The sequence below is a fragment of the Ylistrum balloti genome, unplaced genomic scaffold (genome assembly GCF_031769215.1).
Source record: "Ylistrum balloti isolate Yb309-2 unplaced genomic scaffold, AGI_CSIRO_Ybal_v1 Utg370104, whole genome shotgun sequence".
NCBI classification, from domain to species: domain Eukaryota; kingdom Metazoa; phylum Mollusca; class Bivalvia; order Pectinida; family Pectinidae; genus Ylistrum; species Ylistrum balloti.
Window position 1 is genome coordinate 1,548,388 of NW_026782129.1, and position 22,319 is coordinate 1,570,706.

General features: G+C 33.9%; 1 protein-coding gene across 5 annotated transcripts in view; it reads left to right on the top strand.

Annotated features, from left to right (window-relative positions):
• The first annotated feature begins 4,898 nt into the window (after nt 1-4,898).
• LOC132550057 (CAP-Gly domain-containing linker protein 1-like) overlaps nt 4,899-22,319 on the top strand; it is an 83,975-nt gene continuing 66,554 nt past the window's right edge. Inside the window, exons 1-6 of one of the 5 annotated variants that reach the window (XM_060214056.1) lie at nt 4,899-4,982; nt 8,281-8,522; nt 9,397-9,520; nt 15,809-16,427; nt 17,012-17,267; nt 20,287-20,325. In XM_060214056.1, the coding sequence (XP_060070039.1) occupies nt 9,397-9,520; nt 15,809-16,427; nt 17,012-17,267; nt 20,287-20,325 (1,038 nt within the window). In that variant the 5' untranslated portion in view covers nt 4,899-4,982; nt 8,281-8,522. The remainder of the gene's footprint in view (nt 4,983-8,280; nt 8,523-9,396; nt 9,521-15,808; nt 16,428-17,011; nt 17,268-20,286; nt 20,326-22,319) is intronic. The other 4 variants (XM_060214057.1, XM_060214059.1, XM_060214058.1 and 1 more) reach the window with 4 other exon arrangements.

Below are 22,319 nucleotides of genomic sequence, written 5' to 3' on the forward strand. Positions count from 1 at the left end.
TTCAAAATATCTTAAAAAGGTGACTCGCACCCCCGCTTTCTGTAGAAAGTCACGCATAGCTGACTCGGAAGCTATGTTCCTGTTTATACCATAAACATAAAAGCGGCTAATTTCACGACGGGTTTGTGTCTTATAACCGACCAATTTCCCAGACATGCTATGCCTATTTTTCCGAGTCGTATTGCAGACAGACGAGGGGAAGTGACCCTTTATTTGTTTATTACACTGTGACTTTGACCGTTCTGTCGTTATTTCCTGTCCGTTCATACCTACTTGTATTACCTGCACTATCTGTACTCAGAATCTCAAACCGATTCCTGCATTGAAGAGCCTGTTCTGTGGTCTGTCTCCTGTCCGCCGTAGAGTCGAAATTTACGTCTTGGGCTAAACCTGACGCTTGTGTTTTTGTCATATCATTTTTTCCTGTTTTACTATCCTTTCGAACGTCTTGTGAAAATCTCTTTCTTTAACTGTTACTTCATTTAATTCCTGTCGTAGATTTACAACTGAAGCTTGGCACTGTCCCACGTCGTAGTTAAGTTTATCAACCTGTTGTTCACCACACTTTGCTCTTTCAGTTACCAACTTAACAGACTTCTTGAGACTGACTATTCCATTTAACTTTTCATCGTCGAATCTTGACGCTATTTGTACGCAGTCACTTATTTTATCCCGTATTTGAGAGACTTCAGTACTCAGATTGCTCATCTTTTTTCCAAGTGAATTCTCACATTTCTTGAGATCGTTTTGCACATACGACACATTTATGTCCACGTTCTTTGCATATTTAGACAGTGTAGCACCTTCTTCTCTCAACTTATTGATTTCCTTTGCCATTTTTTCATTTTTTTTTTTTTTTGCAATAATCTCATCATTGCATACCTTTAGTGATGTTAAAGATTGACGTCGATCATCTATTTCCTTTGCTGTTTCTTGAATTGTATTCCTAAGTGTTTTTAATTCTGTTTGGTACTTTTTTGCTCTGTCTTTTGCTTCTCCCTTTTCTTTAAGAATGTTTCTTAATTTCTGTTTTTCCTGTTCATCTTTACTTTGCTTTCTCAATTCCATCAGTTCTCTTCTGATGATAGCGACAGCTTCCTTTAAAACTTCAACACCAGATACTTCCGGTCTCGGTCTAGATTTTACACTTTCCGCACGCTTATGTTTTACAGGCACTACCTCCATAAGATCCTCAGAAAATTCTCCTTCACCTGCCCGAAATAAAATGAAACAGTCACGTGCTAGTTTTTGTTCTAACGCCATAGCACCCGATTTACGAGCTTTGAGTCTTTTCCGTAGCTGTCCCTCTTTGACGGGAAAGTCATCCCTAGCGCTAGCGTGTTTGAAAAGTTCATATCTGAGCATTTCAAGGTCAGGGACACTATCATTAGTTAGGTTCCGGATATTGTCAATTAACAAATCTTTAGGCATTTCCCTGTTTTCGCGAAGAATGGCCTCATACCTTATTACATCGCTTGACTGTTCACGCACAGGCACGTATGCATCACACTGACTATCATCAAGTGTTCCATTATTATCGTAAAAAGTTCTGGACATTTGTCCGTTTTCCCAGTCCGACAGACCAACAGGATCCACCGATAGAAGTTCGGTATAGTGTGGTGTGTACTGCTCACTTTGCATGACATTGGTGTCGCTAGATCCCAATAGACTCATCGTATGATGTATGAAAACCCCATATTTTGGATCCATAACTTAGAATGCTATTCACGTGTGTATCAAAGACTGATTTTTATTGAATATTTCTGGAAGTTCCATTAGAATTAAGTTCCATGCACAACAGGTTAAATTAGTTTATAATTTCTAATTGGCAGTCGTTCTCGTCATTTCTCAAACTGCCACCGTTTCGAAACGTATTGCAAGTTAAGTCCCATTTTTATTTTTATTAATTATCTATCTATTTTTTTTATGTGTTTCTAAAGAATTTAGCATATCCTGTAAGCCTTCTGAAATCTCCGAGAATGTTACCATGTCATCTGCGTACATTAATAGGAACAAGTTTAGAGTAAGGATTTCAACCAGTTGTCAATCAAAATTTCATTTCACAATCATTTACGTACAAAGAAAGCAATAATGGTGACAGAATTTCCCTAGGGAGCAATCCATTTTCACAATCAAAATAATTAGATAATGAAACATTTTGCTTAACAAAACATTTAACACTACTATACAGCGACCTTATTAGCTTTAACAATTTTCCTTCAATATCTTCCCTTATTAACTTAAACCATAGATCCTGGTGATTTCAAATTAAACGCCGTAGTATAACCAACAAAACAACAGTACAGTCTTTTCTTATTTCTCAAAGTACGGTTAATTATTGCGTGTAATGCAAATTTAGCGTTAATAGCAGAATGTTTGAAGTCAAATTGAGTACCAGTTATTTTACTATATTTTAAGTCAAAGATCATCAATCTATCATTGAGCACTGATGTGGAAAGGTTTTGAAGACAACTAACAATAGTAATTCCATTGTAGTCATTTACATCATCAGCGTCCTCATTTTTGAAAACAGGGACAACATTCTGGAAAATGTTCATATCTAAGTAAACTTTTGAATAAAGTGATAAAGCAAAGCATTAAAACCGTCTTACATTTGATTAAAAACTCATTCAAATACCATCTGGACCACACGCCTTATTCGTATCTAATTTGTTAATTGCATTTAATATTTCACACTCTGTTATATCAACGTCCAACCCGTCAATTAATACATTTGGAACTTAATCTTCATGATCTTGCATAAACTCGTTAACATCATCATTCATATTTGGAATAGTTACGGCCAACGTTTTGAAAAGATTCAAGAAATCAAGCTCATTCAAATCACAGTTAATAATTAATTAAAAGTATATACAGCATATTTATGATCTCTATACAATCTCTTACATGTGATATTAAACCATGATTTATCCTCTTTGACTAATGCATTTTTTTTTACGTTACTGGAATTATTGCTAAATGTACATGGAATTCGGTAACGGTACTATTTATGCTATCTTCACTAGGATCAACATTACTGCGAACTTTTTTTGTAAATAAGTTTTGGACATTGTTGTGTAACGTTCTTTCCATGTCTTCAGCATTATCCTCGTTCCACTTAATCAGAACAGATGGTGCCATTGATGTTTCTGCCTCAGGGTGGTCATGTGGCGCAGAGGTAACGCGCTCGCCTTTCACTTAGCCGTCCGGGATTGTATCCTGGAACGGTCGTGAAAAGGTAGGGGGTCACGAGGGTTTTCCCCGTGTATCCCGGTTGCCTTCCACGGCAAAACCCCTCGCACGCTTACATCCGGGCCAACATGAGTGATTAGTATAAGCTGAAATAACCTATTTCGCAATTGTTGTAAAATAAATAAAGTTTATACTTATTTTCTGTCCCACACCCCTTCTCACACTATCTACTTTCACGCTTTGCTTTATCCGACCTATCTTTCCCAGCATTTCTCGTATGCTGTAAAACCGAATGCTTTTAACAGCGGTGATAAAGCCCGTGTTGTATTTGTTATATACAACTGAATCAAGTACTCAGTTATGCTGTTAACAGGTTTACAATGTTGGGAACTCTTTTCAAATAATTTAAATCTATTGTAACTAATAAGAAGATAGAAACGTCAAAATACTTGAGAAGTTCTAGACGAAAGATTCCATGTTTAAAACCATGTAATAACTTAAGTCAATAAACACATCAATAATTGATGACATCGGGTGATAAATTGTGACGTAAGGGAAAAAATAAATCATAAATCTAAATTACATTTACGAAAAAAAAATCTGAAGCAAATTTTATTTTTTTTTCTTTTCATTTCTTTCCCTTTTCTATGTTTTCGCCTATTTTACAATTAGTAAGTTGACCTTGCATATATAATCACATCACTTATTCAAATCATTCTCTTCATCGCCGAGAATCTATGTATTTCATGTAACATACCTATGTCTATTGACCATGATCTTAAGATTTTCAATGAAAGCAAAAGTTTGATACATTAAGATAGAATATTCTTAAAGTTACATACCATAAAACTGAAATAATTCAGTTCATGGACTTCGTCCGTTAGCAATGTAAGGAGACAAAATGTGAGGGCTAACATGATGGAAGGCAATATGGTTGAGGAAATACTGAAACATGTATGACAATTATATAGCTATATACGAGTTCTTATACTTCTTTGAAGTCAAGTCTGACTCTTTTCATAAGGCATTTATGGTACCTATGTTACCTAGTGTTTTGCTGGTTTTGTATTTACTAACGCGACAGTGAGTGATGCAGGGGAAGTAACTCGTAGAATATTTAACTCGTCCCAACAGCTATGGTGTGGCCAAGATCGATATACTGGCGTGTCGGTAAAATCGGGTTAATAAAATACCACCCCTATGATGTCGGAGAAGACAAGTTAATCAGAATTATTCTTATATCCATCCAACATCGGAGTTTATTCTGTTTGGTAGCATGGCCATGAAAAATCAAATTAATGCACATACATGCAGTAGTTGTAACGTTGGTAACGTCCATAAATCTGAGAGAGAATAAAAACGAAGAAAACTTTGTACATTTTATCGACATCTTCAATGTATTACTTTATATCCCTTATTCCATTTTTCCACCAACTTGATTATTTTCTCATGGCAGTAGTTTTAATACATGACATAACTACGCTATTAAACAGGTGAGTCATCAGCAATAACAGGGTTAGTGTTGACAATTAGTCTAACAAACGAGGATTGTTTCCAGACAGTCTGTCATGAGTCGATCACAAAAAATAGACTAAGAAAGCAGTTTTATTATTTAGTTACCTATCTAGAAACATATATCCAACAGTTGGACCCAGCGGAAAGACTTTTTTGTTTACACCGGAAACTACTTGATCGCATGCGCAACGACGAACTCATCTCTTGCAGCCATGATTCGTGTGAAAAATTCGGTAGCAGGGTAAAGGTAGGACCAAGAGCGAAATAATTCGTAGGTGAGTAGACCGAACACCTCTATTCTATGCAGTTGACAACTCGAAACCCTATGTTTCATTTGAATTCTAATTCAGAAGTCATCAGTGACTCAAACGGGACGAGACAACGAAAAACTTTTACAGATGTGGGGTCGGATGAGGAAACGGCCTCGGAGGTGTTCATCGAGAGAGGTCAATGAGTAATGTTCCTGTGGTGTTAGATTAACATGACGCAAATATTAGACTATGATTTGTATACATATTCAGCCAAATTTATTTTGGTCCAACTGTAAATGGTTTTATTTTAATCATTACTACACTAGAAAGTAAACAAATGTTAAGAGTGAAGTGACAGTTGTGAACTCATGACGTCAGCTTGACCTGTCGTCTGAGCATTCCGATCCTAACTTACATTACTTATGTACGTACAACGATATCACGTAAGTGTATCTACAACAGTGTATTATTCATGGCAGTACTATTATTGTCCCCAGAGCTGTCAAGTTCATCCTTTATCCTGAATTTCCCTTGTGGTGCCTCCGGCTATCCAACGGCTACCAGGAGCTATGTGATGCTAGCGACTGGAGAAAGCATGCCATTCATTGAGAACACGTCTCCTTCGCTGTTTATTAATTAACCCCACAACAGATGCTAGGAAGCTCTGCCCCAAAAAATAAATATTTCACGCAGTCATTTGTGGAGTAGTGGTACATGTGTTTTAGATGAGTCAAGCTCATTTTAAGCCATATGAAGGTTTACAGTGTATATGTTACTGAGGATGTTACAATGCAACAGCACCAGAGCTGTTAGCACTACCCCATTGCTAGTCACTCATGCACAAATACATATATACTCAGCTTCTATCATTCCTTATGTCATACTCTTTGGCTTAATTGCACCTAAACAGTGTAGAATGATTCATCCTTCTAGCTCTTTGTTTCATTGCACATGTATGTTTACGTGCAGTCTGAGTATATCAGCTGTGCTGCCATTACATAGTTAGCAGGCTGTCCTATTGCGATGCAGCAGTGCATTGAGATATTATTGTGTTACACACCGGTATTACAAAGTTCACATAGTATAGATATATAGGCCATAGTATATTAAGAAGATAATTGTTATCACCTAGTATCCAAATTCCTTTTGACCAATCGGTTTTATTGTGGTTTGTATACCATGGATATTGCATTTAGATTAATTAACAAAAGTGTAAACAAAACTGCTTTAATATAGTCAAATATACCTTGATTAAAGACACAGAATGATACCATTTTTACACTCTCATAAAAATCAAGTGCTGTTCAATTTCATAGCGACATTCCTACATAACTCCATTTTAATGTTAATAATCATTCCCTTTCCCATTATGTCCAGATGAATTTTTCATTTCACAAATGAAGTATTTAATCAATATGTTCTTTGTAATAATAAAAAGTAATAAAATACATTTCTGAGTTGCTTTGACAATTGAAGATATAAATTCTTTTTTTTTTTTTTTTTTTTTTTGCGTTTTCTATATTTGAAAATTCCAAGTATTCATTTTCATGCAGTCAGAATTTGTTTCCTAAGATCCTTGTTCAAAGTATACTGTTAGTTATTTATAGCACTTGCTATTTAACTACCAGGTATAATTACAATATCACTTCATGGGATACTAACAGTCATCATTGACGCTCATTACATGTGTTATAACAACATGTAAATATGCAAGGTAGGTCTAATTGTCAATTGGTTCGGGGATACACATGGCATGTTTTTACGCAAATTTTAATACCTGTTATTGATTTCTTTTGTTTCTTCTGACTAAATCTATGCTATTTTCATGACGTGATGAAAAAACAGGAATATCTTTAACAAATTTTAAAGAAAATTTTACTATATTTTTACAATTCAAGTAGACACGGTCTTTTGTAAAATTCAGATAGTTAAAACACTAGCTGTGTCTATTAATTATAAATTCTTTGTATTTTTTATTTTCTTGTGTAAATTTAGATACTTGATAACCCTTTGTCAATATGCTTTGTTAAACTCTTCATTTGATTTCTCTATATGAATTAAAAGGTCCCACTTTTATCTCAAGTTAAAAAACATTGTGGTTATGCTACAATGGTGATCAATCATGTATATGTCATTACTCGTGATCTGTATAATGTATATTATGTAGAATTACACAGTATTGCTCTGTAGAAAACCATATCAAGATTATGTATAATTAATGCTGCTTGCAAAACATTGAAATACTTTCTAAAATACACTTACATATTGCAATATATAAGTAACATTATATGTATATTTGTATATATGCATACAACAGAGAAACTACTGACAGTGGAGGATAAAATACTTTGGCAAATTTTCAAGGTGATCTACCTCTTTGTCAACAAGACAACACAAAAACTTGCAAAAGCAAGACATCAAACAATAGTTACATGAATCAGTAATTTTTTGTGTGATTTTTTTTGTGGTGAGTCCAGAACATAATTTTTATGAGTACAATTATAAAAAATATATATAATGTGGCAGTGTTGGTTCCCCAAATTTCATTGAGTTCCACAGGAAAAGCATGAAACCAGGGCTCAAATGTTTAAGTCTGAAAAATCACTGAATTGAATATACACAATATTCAATATCTTTCAATGTAAGTGGGTTTCATGTACATGTTCAATGCATTAGACACTGTTCACTTTTGCTCACACTTTTTCTATTGCATTGCTGTCTGATATCATATGATAAAAATGTTAACATTAACACCTCATTGTCTCTAACCATTATACCTACAAGCAACTCTGACCTGTGACACTGATTACGGTAGTATAATTATATATAATTGATTCACTTGTTCATTTAATAAATGACCAAAAATCATGGCCAGGCCAATTGTTTATATACCACAGGGAATTTTACACCTCTAATTGTGACTGTATGTGTTAATGATATAATGTTTACTCAGTATCGTTTAAATTTGCATTATATTATGACAGATCATAAGTCATATAAAGTTGTACCGTCTAAAAATTAACAGGTTACCTTCCAAAAGCAAAATTTTTAAAGTTGGATAGACTTCAGGTACATTTACATTGTACAATAGGACGACAGACTATTTGCTGAAAGGTATCTAGTTAAAGGATAGTTGTACCAGGTAATAGAAATGAATGTATCCTTCAGTGTCAGCTAGAATGACTGTTATAAGATAGATTATTTGCAGAAACAATAGTTGAAATGTATTTTTTGTTTATTTTGTGTCATTTCTGAGATATTAATTACATTCTGGATAATCTCAAGAAGTTTATGTTACATTTTTTTTTTTATTTCTTTGCAGTATTATGATTTAAACTGAAAAACATTACTGGGAGACAAAGCCTTTTCTCCACTGACCTGGATATACCTATAACATCTAAAAGTGCTAAGTGTGTGAGGTGGAATTAGATTTAAACCTGCTTATTGATGGTTAAAATTGATCTACCAGACCAGAGGTAGCTGCTACCACAAGAAATCTTGCCAAAACCAGACATCTTCTTGATGACATTTTCAAAATGATGGAGTGAAAAAAATTGAAAAGAGGTAATATTGCAATATATTATAACAATATGCTCATAATTCTTGATTTTATTTAATTCACGAAATAATTTTATGAAAATGTACAAAACACTTTGCTATATATTTGTTGATGATGTACATTGTATGTATGATGTACTGTAATTATATAATCAATTAATAATTATGATACTATGTCTTTTAAAAAATCAGATTAAGATATTATTAAAATCTTGACATTTTCAAATTTAGGTATTTAACAAGACATTGCTGGATTTGAAATGTTCAAAACAATATCTTAAGTGGTGTATTAATGGTGTAAGTTTGTGGAACGATATCAATTTTACTTGTGTTTTTGGAAGTGACTGATTTCAAACATTCTGGTGATGTCATAGATTGATTGAAAAGAAATTGCTGCAGATTTTTCTTATCTATTACTTATTTATGTTGGTTTTAATTCTGAAAAAATATGGATGTTGATCATTTCACAATCATATGATAACTTTTCTTCAAATAAATCTCAAACTGATTAGAATAAATTTCTGCAATTCAGTAAATAATTTTGATTTAGCAATATTTTTTCCATGTTGTGTGTCATTCAGGTCTGGCTTTGAAATTGGTTGAGATTTTCATTGTGATTATGCAGTGCTCTCCCCAGTAGTTAAAAATAAGCTAACTACATGAGTAAAGAGTGAGGTATTGCATAAATGCTTTACACAGCACAATTTATTTACTTATTTGTTTTGTTTTTTGACTGGAATCCTTTCAAACTATAATTTAATACAGACAGAATGTGAAATTGTACCTTAATTCTTGAAAATACTTCAAGAGGTCTTTGTTCGTTTTAAATTCACAGTTAAGCATATGGAAAGTAATCAGAATTATATGTTTCCTATTGCAGATGAGTTTACCTCGACCATCAGGGCTAAAAGCCCCCTCTAAGATTGGCAAACCTTCTGGTATGCCAACTCCACGTCCATCAGGTACAAGCATCCCAGCACCTGGCTCTGTGCATAAAGTGCAAAGTAAGCTTGCTCCTCCCTGCTTCTGTCTTCCTCTCCTTTGTTTGTACTTTCCAGTTCTACCTTGGATTACTTTCTTGCATCCACAGTGTGTGTTGTCACTTTTCGTGTGTTCATTTGCCATTGTTTAGCTTGCCAGTCAGTAAAAAAAACTTATTTAGAAGAAGCAGAGGTAAATAATCAGTATGTTTTTACAAAATATCAGTAAGACAAATAATAACTATTGTTAAGCAGATTTGCTAATGTTATGATAACTGTGAAAAAGATATTGCACTGCAAATTTTCTTCTGAACTATTTAAGAAACATATTTTTATGATAACATTTAAAGAAGTCAGATATTGAACAAATTTGATAAATCTCAAGCTGATTCTGTATATAGTTAAATATGCATGAATATGATTTTATATTTTTAAGATTTACAAAATGTAGAGTTCATGGTTATTTTAAATGATACATCAATATGATGCTAGAGCTATAGACATCCTTCGTCAAATATACCACATGTGTTGAATTATGAAATAATAGTTATGAACAGCCTGCATTGAATGTGATAACCTTGGCTTGATGCTATGAAAAATTAATTTTGATCTTAACAAGGAAAGAAAAAATACTTTTGGAAAACAACTGTTGTGTTTCAACTTTGCAATATACCTTAATTAAACTTGCCTAAAAGGACATCTCTAGATATACCTACATATACTTGAGGTCTCTAGTTTAGAGTACCAGTGTTACACAATTCATAACAATTAAATCAACAATACACATCCAACCTGATGTCATCCTGATATAATGCTCACCACACATATCCAGCAAAATAAAATCAAGCGCTAATGTTGCACCAATTGCAAGCTTGTAAGTGACCTTGATTATATATCCAGTAATTATATGAAGCAGTAAAGCACCAGTGATAAATTAAAGTAAACTGAATATCATTGTGTATTGTTTATACATTACATTGTGTTTATTATGTACAAAATTACCCGAGTATATGTAGTATATATTATCTAAAGTATTATGTCACCAATGAATATGAAATACATACGTTATCACAAGTATGTAATAGGATAATAAAATAAAATCATTTTACAATTTCTGATATATTTTCTTTCAAAGAACTAGATGTTATGAAGAAAGTGCTGCTCAAGTTTTCCTAAAAAAAGAAAGAACAAAAAATTTAAAAAAAAAAAAAAAAAAAAAAAAAAAAACGAGAAAAAGCCACGATGGAACTTAAACAGAATTTCATTATCAGTAATTGTACATACTAGCATGGTATCTTTATTGCAGTGGGGTTTTTGGTTGTTTGGGAAAAGAGAGTGTGTCTGATAAATGGGAATACATTAATGCCATTGTGTGTCTTGTTATATTAATATAGTGACTTGGTAGAAATACATACCTTAGGTACATCTTATCTAGATATTAACCCTGTAAGGCCAAGAAAGAAGACAAAAGGAAAAACAGGACAAGAAAGAAGACACAGGGGAAAAAAAGTTTGAATATGAAAAAAGTCAAATTGATGATTATTCATTTAAGAACCACAAATTTTAGGGGTGTCTATTGTCTTGTATTAGTTATTTCATTGAAGTCTTGCATGAAACTTGGTGTCGTAACAACAGGTTGTTGTGATAACAGCTCTTGATTAATTTCCAGCATTTTTCACAACTTCCAAACACTGAATTTGGCTCTAACCATTTTGTCAAGGTCAAACTGTAAATATGTTCTGGATTTTTTTTAAGGTATGATAAATCTGTTTTGAGATTGCTTTTTATAAAAAATTTATATGATTTATTTAAAAAAATAAAAAAAATGTAGTCATTTTCACATTCATTAGATTTTTTGTCCTTCCTCAGATTGAAAATTAAATTTTGAAATTGTGCCGTGTACCTTGCAGGCACTTGGAGAAAATTAGATTTTCATTTTCCTTTTTGATTGCTAAAATTTTCTTAACACTTTTGTAATTTCATGTCAGAAATTGAATGTACATATGACTTTGACAGAATGGGTTGTCATGTTTTCTAACTGTGTCTAATCCCTGCTGTATGTGTGTTGCTTGATTTGATTAATGCAGGTGCAATCGCTAAGAGTGCTCGCGCTGCAGGTATCAGTGCCGGAATTGCAGAAAAGTATGCTGCCGACGTCATGTATAACCTGAAAGGTAAACCCTGTCGTTGGTAGTCCTAAGGTAAACCCTGTCATTGGTAGTCCTAATGTAAACCATGTTGTTGGTAGTCCTAAGGTAGACCATGTCGTTGGTAGTCCTAAGGTAAACTGTGTGGTTTGTAGTCCTAAGGTAAACTGTGTGGTTTGTAGTCCTAAGGTAAACTGTGTGGTTTGTAGTCCTAAGGTAAACTGTGTCATTGGTAGTCCTAAGGTAAACCATGTTGTTGGTAGTTCTAAGGTAAACTGTGTGGTTTTTAGTCCTAACGTAGACTGTATTGTTGGTAGTCCTAAGATAAACCCTGTTGTTGGTAGTCCTAAGGTAAACTGTGTTGTTTGTAATTCTAAGGTTAACTGTGTCATTGGTAGTCCTAAGGTAGACCATGTCATTGGTAGTCCGAAGGTAAACTGTGTGGTTTTTAGTCCTAAGGTAGACTGTATTGTTGGTAGTCCTAAGATAAACCCTGTTGTTGGTAGTCCTAAGGTAAACTGTGTTGTTTGTAATTCTAAGGTTAACTGTGTCATTGGTAGTCCTAAGGTAAACAGTGTCATTGGTAGTCCTAAGGTAAACAGTGTCGTTTGTAATCCTAAGGTAAACAGTGTCGTTTGTAATCCTAAGGTAAACTGTGTTATTGGTAGTCCTAAGGTAAACTGTGTTATTGGTAGTTCTGAGGTAAACTGTGTTGTTGGAAGTCCTAAGGTAAAACATGTTGTTGGTAGTCCGAAGGTTAACTGTGTTATTGGTAGTCCTAAGGTAAACTGTATTGTTTGTAGTCCTAAGGTAAACTGTATTGTTGGTAGTCCTATGGTAAACTGTGTCATTGGTAGTCCTAAGGTAAACTGTGTCGTTGGTAGTTCTAAGGTAAACTGTATTGTTTGTAGTCCTAAGGTAAACTGTATTGTTGGTAGTCCTATGGTAAACTGTGTCATTGATAGTCCTAAGGTAAACTGTGTGGTTGGTAGTCCTAAGGTAAACCCTGTCGTTGGTAGTCCTAAGGTAAACCCTGTTGTTGGTAGTCCTAAGGTAAACTGTGTCGTTGGTAGTCCTAAGGTAAACTGTGTTGTTGGTAGTCCTAAGGTAAACCATGTTGTTGGTAGTCCTAAGGTAAACTGTGTGGTTTGTAGTCCTAAGGTAAACTGTGTCATTGGTAGTCCTAAGGTAAACTGTGTCATTGGTAATCCTAAGGTTAACTGTGTCATTGGTAGTCATAAGGTTAAAATGTGTTGTTGATAGTCCTAAGGTAAAACCTGTCATTGGTAGTCCTAAGGTAAACTGTGTCATTGGTAGTCCTAAGGTAAACCCTGTTGTTGGTAGTCCTAAGGTAAACTGTGTTGTTGGTAGTCCTAATGTAAACAATATTGTTGGTAGTCCTTAGGTAAACCCTTTCGTTGGTAGTCCTAAGGTAAACTGTGTTGTTGGTAGTCCTATGGTAAACTGTGTCGTTGGTAGTCCTAAGGTAAACTGTGTTGTTGGTAGTCCTAAGGTAAACTGTGTCGTTGGTAGTCCTAAGGTAAACTGTGTCGTTGGTAGTCCTATGGTAAACTGTGTCGTTGGTAGTCCTAAGGTAAACTGTCGTTGGTAGTCCTATGGTAAACTGTGTCGTTGGTAGTCCTAAGGTAAACTGTGTTGTTGGTAGTTCTAAAGTTTACTGTGTCATTGGTAGTCCTAAGGTAAACTGTGTTGTTGGTAGTCCTAAGGTAAACAATATCGTTGGTAGTCCTAAGGTAAATCCTGTCGTTGGTAGTCCTAAGGTAAACTGTGTCATTGGTAGTCCTAAGGTAGACCATGTCGTTGGTAGTCCTAAGGTAAACTGTGTTGTTGGTAGTCCTAAGGTAGACCATGTCGTTGGTAGTCCTAAGGTAAATCCTGTCGTTTGTAGTCCTAAGGTAAAATGTGTCATTGGTAATCCTAAGGTTAACTGTGTCATTGGTAGTCATAAGGTTAAAATGTGTTGTTGATAGTCCTAAGGTAAAACCTGTCATTGGTAGTCCTAAGGTAAACTGTGTGGTTGGTAGTCCTAAGGTAAACCCTGTTGTTGGAAGTCCTAAGGTAAATTGTGTCATTGGTAGTCCTAAGGTAAACTGTATTGTTGGTAGTCCTAAGCTAAACTGTGTCATTGGTAGTCCTAAGGTAAACTGTGTTGTTGGTAGTCCTAAGGTTAAACTGTGTTGTTGGTAGTCCTAAGATAAACCCTGTTGTTGGTAGTCCTAAGGTAAACTGTGTGGTTGGTAGGCCTAAGGTAAACCCTGTCATTGGTAGTCCTAAGGTAAACCCTGTTGTTGGTAGTCCTAAGGTAAATTGTGTCATTAGTAGTCCTAAGGTAAATTGTATTGTTGGTAGTCCTAAGGTAAACTGTGTGGTTTGTAGTCCTAAGGTAAACTGTGTGGTTTGTAGTCCTAAGGTAAACTGTGTTGTTGGTAGTCCTAAGGTAAACTCTGTGGTTTGTAGTCCTTAGATAAACTGTGTCATTGGTTGTCCTACACAGTACATGTATATCCACCACAGAATGCTATATTTTTTCAATACAGAAATAGAAAGCCTGTCCAAATTGGTCCCCACACCCTTAATTTCAACATGTTTTTCATTTTACTTAATACATGTAATCTTGAATATCTTACAATACACAGATTATCCTGAAGTAATGTTAAAGTCCACCTATAATTTATACTGCGGAGAAATTATGTGACAGAACTGCTACATAAACATCAATAATTTTGGTTAGGACAGTAGCCTGCTATATAATGTTAGTTATGGTGGAATGTATTACGTGCAGGCAGTTTGTTGAAACGGCAAGTGAAGTTTGCTAGTGCTTGAATTTCCTTTTTCCTGTGCATGTGGCTGTAGACTTTCTGTTTTCTTCAATGATGTTGAGAAAAGGTATTCTAGTGAATGCAAAGACAGATCAAAATGATTTGGCATGAAGAGAAGTGTTAAAGAATATGTAATGTTATATGACTTTACATGAAGATGGTTTTGAATACTTCTGACATGAATTTTAATTACTAATGTTAAGGCAACTTATAACCACATACTTTAATGATTTAAATCTGTACACAAATCAAACGGAATATTTCATAGTTTCAATAAATAAACATATGATATGGAAGGTATGTCATCAGTGATTGTGCAAGGCCTGCAGTTCATGATATAAGAAGTTCATTTGAAGGTGATGTAACAGGGATGATTGTAAATGGCATAATCAATATGACTTTGATAGAACTTGATCAAAAATTTTTAATTACAAATTAAATTCTTTGGAAATCAGTGTATAAACACTTAAGCCAAAATCAGAAATTCATTATTTATTTCATTGTTTGAATATTGTATATATTTCTTTGAATGTTGTTATTGAGTTATCTTCTAAATTATTTTCATTAAACAAATTTAGAAAGGAATTTTTACTTGATTTCAAAATTTGTTAAATTGATCACTGGTTAAATGAAGAACCTTAGTCAGGCATAATTATTTAGAAATATTCAGCCATGCTGTAAGCAGCCTGTTCTGATTTTTCTCTATTGATATTTTTTGTTGTATGATATTGGACATCAGTATTGATGATTTCACTGTGACATATTCAGGCCACTTGAGCATCTTGTTAGATACATGTGATATAATTAGTGATTATGAACAGATAATGTCCTTCACATCAGAAGTATAATTTTGTAACAGTTATATAGAAATATAAGGTTAAGAATAGAAAATAAATATATCCATAGATGAATGTCACAAATGGATTTCATGCTGGTACTATTACAGCTGATTTCTATCTATGACAGTAAAAGCCAACATAAACAAACAGAGGGCCAGGAAAAGCTTTGAAGTCTTAAAGAAATTTAACTAGTATAAAACATCTGTTATTGTAATATACATAGAACACTTGAGTTCACATACTGGGTTCTGTTGACTAACAGATGCATAAAATATAAATGTGCTTTTCAGATAGTGATATTTGGAAAAATTTAGGTTCATATTGGTTTATAGTGAGTAATACAAAGGTAAGTGTGACTTGTCAAAATATAAATGATTAACCATATTAGGGACTGTTGTTCACTGGAATTGAGATTTATTTAGGTGTAAGAATCAATTTCACCAAGTAGAGTGCTTTTGAACTTACCTGGTAACATTCTGTTTGCAGGCCCTGAGCTGCCCAACCCCCCACCTCCTGCTGATGACTTTATCATTGGGGACAGAATATGGGTGTCCGGCAATAAGCCAGGATTCATTGCCTTCCTTGGGGAAACCCAGTTTGCACCTGGAGAATGGGCAGGTGTTGTGTTAGACAAACTAGAGGGAAAAAATGACGGGTCAGTTCAAGGTGTTAGATACTTTCAGTGTGAAGCTAAACGGGGTGTCTTTGCCCGAATCTCAAAACTATCACGGACACCTAATCTGATGCAATCAACAGCTGCAAGGCCAGAAGAAAGCATGTCTGAGTCAGGACAGAATTCTGTTAAAGCAACACCAAACGGTTCTCACATGAGGCCCACGACTCCAAAATTAGGATTAACAGCAAGCAGAGGACCTTTAGGTTCAGCGTCTAGTTTAACAAAAGCACCAGCCATGACACTTGGAGGAAAACCAACATCTGTTGGGAGTAAACCAGTGTTAAAGATTGGTGACCGTGTGTTGGTTAGTGGGACTAAGATGGGCACACTCCGATATGTCGGGTCTACAGATTTTGCTAAAGGAGACTGGGCAGGTGTGGAACTGGATGAAAAGCAGGGTAAAAATGATGGTGCTGTGGCTGGCAAAAGGTAAGGTATATTTTCACTAAGAAATTACATTATAAACAAATAGCTAGTTCAATATCAGTATTTGAGTATATTTAAATTATTACAAGTAAATTCAGGAATGCCGGATTCCAAATACCTCATTCAGTATTTAAATGTTTGAAAACCAATAAGTGGTTTTCAACATTATTCTTAATAAATACTTGCAGTAACAAAATCTACTTGAATAATAAGTTAGAACATATATTATCTAATGGAATGTAAGCTTATCATTTTATAAGGCATTGAGTTGTATTGGAGAAAGTGTTGTATTATGTACATACCCTATTTCTAGTAATTTTCGGGGAACTAAATTTTCAAGGTTTACTTTAAAATTATCAAATTATATTGTAACAAAATCAAAACTGTGCAATCTGGACATAAAAGGACAAATATATCTCATTATTTCACTAATTAAATTTTTATAGTCACATTAATGTTAAGTGAAAAAATGAAAATATTGTTCCCATGAAAATAACTGGCTGTATGGTGGTCAATGGCTTTAATTACTTTTACAAGACAAATTCAGTTAAGTATTTTTGATACTTATGATTAATATTTGTTTACAGATACTTCGATTGCCGCCCCATGTACGGGCTGTTTGCTCCGTTACACAAAGTCACGCGCCTAACGTCTGGATCTGGGCCTGGCGTTGGTACAGGAAGCACCACCCCAAGCCCTCAGGCACGTTCTCTGATGAACACCAGTTTAAGGTTGTCTCGGGAACGAAGTGGGAGTCAGGAATCTGTCAGCTCCATCAGTTCGTCTGCATCTAGTGTGTCACGAAGCCGGGTAAGACTGGGAGTGACGTCCTTGAATAACCAGGTACATGCAGCTTCACTGATGCTTCTTTATCAAAATTCTCCAAAAATATCCTCAAAAATTTGATTAGGATCTGTATGACATCACTGGTTGTCATAGTAAGATCACATTCTAAATTGTAAATTTTTAAAACGTAGAAAAAATGAAAAAAGTTAATTTAATGATCTGTATGGCATCACTGGTTGTCATAGCTAGATCAAATTTTTGCAACATATATACCTCACACGTATGGATTTCGTCATATATGCTGATACGACACCAAATATTTCTTTGCTAATACTTTTGTGTCACTGTTGATGTGGAAGTAAGGGTTTGGCTCTGAACAGTAGTAGGTTTCATGGTTTGTGTTCTATGGAAAAGAATTCCACTAGTAGCAGCTGGCTCAGACAGATGTGTGGTTTTATATATGGTGCTTTCATGCATGATACAATGTATTATTGATATAACCACAGTTTGGTATTTTCTGTATCATCTTGCATAACTTCCATCATCATTCATCATTATATCATGGTTGAAGAAGTAGTTAAAAGGACAATTTATTTTGTAAGATGCATGTGAAGACGGTTCTTTTTGGAAGATTCACATGGAGTGTCTTTCAAACATAGTTCAAAAAAAAATTTGTCATATTAAAAAAAATTGTTTCGTAAGATACAGGATCTGATTCGTGAACAGCTTCAGAATTTTTTTCCTTCTCTTATCCTGTGAATCATTCAATGGAAATTACTTTGTTTTTATTAGTCTGTTTAATGATTTAAGGGTAAATGTTAAATATGGAGACTTGAAATAACATGGTAATTCGTAAAGCAATGTTTTATAGGACTGTGTGTGTTTAGGTTCACAGTAATATTGATAATCCAGCTAACACTAGTGTGTTGTTATACTATTGTGCCTGCATTAACCATGTATATATATCTATTGTTGTTTACAGCAATAACTTAGGATAACAGTATAAAACTAATCCGTGTGGATAATACATATTTATGATAATCATAAGCTAACAATGGTTTCACCATATTTAAATAACACTTTCATTTTTCATTGTGTTTAGTGAAATAGGAATTCTAAACTAGAAAAATGTTTGTCGATGCATGAAATGATATTTGTCAATATTTCAAATTAAGGAAATTCAGCATAAAGTTTGTTGAATTCAGTGTCGTTGAAAACTAACAATAATAATCCATTCACATGTTTGGCAATTATGTGTCAATCCCTTTTAGTGTAATGATGAACTGAAAAAATGCAAGATCAGCTGAAAGTGAAAGTAGAATGAATCTAAAATGAAAGTAGAAATTCTAGCTACTTCAGGTTTATATATCATCATCCTCACCCTTCATCATATATATGTATTTCATGTACTAAATGACCATCATTTCACACATATTACCTCACATATATCATCATCACCGCTATAGATTAGTGGTGTTTGTTGGGACCTACAACTTGCCGAGCCAAATCTCTACTTCCACATATATGTTGTAACCCTAAGATTCTAAGGAATTAATTAAAAATCAACCTCCTCTCACAATTTTTGAAATTTTGATTTCCGAAATGACCGTGTGTGTGGCGTGTGTAGAAACTTTCTCTCCTCACTTCCGGCCTATTTTCTTATCTTTGGACTGTTGCATTAGTAAGCTGCATGGCGTATATGTTGTTTTGTTGTATATAAACATGGTTTGTGAAAATGCATATAACTATTTCACAGCCTTGTGTAAAGATGTTGTGTGTTGAATGTGGCCTATATGTAGATATTTCTAGATAATTTCAGCATTAATAAGCCCACCTCTCCTCAGTCAAAAATTGATGGTGCACTTGCTTATTCTATTGTTCTGCATCAGTCTTGAAATTTTGTTACTTTTAGCACATATTACCAGTGATAAGTCCATATGTAATTTTACAAATAAAATAATTTCCAATAGTGATGCATTTTTAAGTATTAATGTTAAATCTCATTCTTTTCTTGAAATGCTTTTTCTTTTTTTATCTCCAAAAATACAGATACGCAGCAAATTTGATTTACAGTATGAAGTTTGAAAAATAATACGGATGACAAACTATTGTAATGATAGGAATATTGTATTTTAGATCCAACATGAGTAGAAATTACAAACTTATCACAAGGCAATATTCAGGAATCAGGATATTGTGCTTTTATTGAATACAATCAGTATTGGAATATCAGCAATACCTATATCCCTGCCCTGATAATAAGTATATATAAAGTGTTAGCCAGTCTCAACTTTTCTCCTATATATTGGCTGCATTAGAGGATCCTCATTGTCCTGGAGCATGTCATACTCAAATCAAAACAATTGAAATCATGTTTATTGTAAGGAAAACAAATTCCTATTATATTTATGTTATGCACATTGTACTCTTAACATATATAGAGATAGCATTTATAATGTGTACTTATTCAAGATAGCTTATATAAATGTATTTTGATGTGTATCATAACTAGATGCTTCTGAATTGATGTAGATCTGATGCCTTGTTCCTATTTCCAAACCTGGATTAAGATTTTGTACATACATAACTTTCCTTAAATCATGTATCCAGAAGTATGATTGAACGACATCTTGCTAATACATGTATATATGCTAGTATGCTATTTCTCTCTTTAAAAATATTGAATATCTAAAAAAAACAAATTCCTTCTGCATTGCACCAATAAATTATTTTCCTGTCAAATCTGTTTTCCTTAAGCTGATGTATGTAACTACACTCACAGTTTATCAGTGGAATTAGGTCCTACTTTCATCAAAAGAGCGACAATATTTTGTTATTTTTCAATTGACATCTACTGTCTGTATTGCAGTATTGATGCATAAGTAGTGATGTACATAAACCAGGATTCATTAACATTTTATACATGTAATACTTTCTCAGCATAGACTATAGTACTTGTCTATAAATATTGTATAGTATATTTTGTTTAAGGTATGTGATGCTGTGTTATCCTTCTGATCAATATGCTTTTTAGCTTGATATTTTGTTTATGAATGTTTTCTGTTTTATGAATCAGTTGCCTCTCCGTCATATCCAAAAAAAGTCACCATCACCGGTAATGTGTCTGGATACTTGTGGATTCTTTTATTTTGTTTATCTCTGGAGCAGTTTTGTTCTTTTTGTCTGGTTGCTTCCATGATCCTGCTGATGCTTTAACCTATAGATTGAAGGAACTGTTTGATAAGGATACTGTTGTGATAGTCATGGGAATTTGAAAAAAAATATATATACCTCTTTGAGTCTGATTAACAGCCAATTTCCTTTTAAGAGACCCCCCTCCCCAACACTCTCAATTTGTAATATAAATTGATATCCAAATTTTCATGGGGGAAAAAAAACAGTTAAACATTTTTTGTTTGGACTTTCTGTATTCATTTTCTAGTAAACATTTGAAGATTTCTACCAGAGCTAGGGAATGGTTGGGTTTTTGTCTAGACAGTATGTGAATATGTGACCTCTGCCAAAAATGATGAAACTCAGATGTGGCTATGTGAGTAGGTTCCCTATATGAAAGAAGACAAACTATGGCTTTACATAACAACATAGAACAGCAGTGTTTATAAATTGACTCCCAGTCAAGTCATCATAGAGATGTCTGGCTAGGCTATTGAAAAATCAGTTAGATCTACAGCATTGTTGTAACTAAGGATTCATGGTATCTAACTTCAGGTATGCAATACATTCCCTTCCTGTTACATGCAAAATTTTTTAAGTTCAAACAAAAATTAATCTTTAGGCTTTTTTTGTATAAGATGCTTACCATCTCTATGTATTTGACTTTTTAAATGAAAAAAATATTTGTTTTGTGACAAAGTGGTCTCCCAACAGACTCAATTTTATTTACATTATCTTATGAACAGTTGATGAATTAGGGTATACTTTTTCAAAAAAGGAAGTTGTGTTACTATCTTTGATTTGAGTTTTTTTGGCCCCTTTTCTCATCTCACAATTTTATCGTAATTTATGTGGTGCTACTAAAATGAAATTCCAACAGATTGTAACTTTTTCACATTTAATTAAACATATAATAAATAATGTTTTCAGGAAACACACTGTTAGAATATCCAGGCTCAGATTTATCTAAAGTCTCATTGTTCTTTGGTAAGCTCCTTTGTCCTATAGTAGGCATGCTTATTCTGCTGTCAGATTGGCCACATACTCTGATAGAGGTCTAATGTAAAGCTTAAATCTTAGACAGATGTATAAAATGTCCCTAATGTGAGATGTCACTTTTGTAACTTGAGACCTAGAGGATGCTACTGTTATATACATCATCCTAGATAGGTGTATAAAACCGAGCACCTGTTATCCACTACAGTGGAAACCAATCAAACCACCAACAGTATCCTTACTTCTGCATGTAATCCTTTGATATGATTGGTTGCTTTTAATGTTATATGGTTAGTGAAGTTGGCAGAGCCGACCTTTTTGCCTCTGGACAGACTTGCTAGCTATTTGTTTCAGTGCTTTTGATTGTGGAATGGTTTTATACCAGTGCAGCTAGTGCAAGGGTACCAATAAACTGTAAGACATAGAGTACAATATCTTCTTTAATATACAATATGTACATATCTGGTATGTTGTTGTCAATGTAATTCTATAGTACAATTGTACACACACTGAACCCTCCTCCATTTACTCAGCTGTAATTAGGCCTTTTTGAACCTTTTCTTCGTCCCTTGAAATTCTTTCTGCTGATAATGTGAAGATGGTGAGAATTCATTAAATCTAGAATGGAATTTGTTCTTCTGCTAATATAGTTACTGTGAAGACTATTTCATTACGATATTACAAGCCTTTATTGCAAGTAAGTGTTACAGGTGCTTGTAATGATGGTGCGAAATCTGGTCAAACCTCACAACCTATTTCAAATTTCCTGAACTGTATATATAAGACTCCCTCTATATAAGGTAATTTTTGCTAAATTTGTTTCCCAATTGTTGTAAAATCTGTAAAGTTTATATTTTCATAAAGTAGTTCCAGATAAATCAGTCAAACACAGATAACTTCTTTTGTACTTCACACACTTTTAAAATGAAGGAGTAAAAT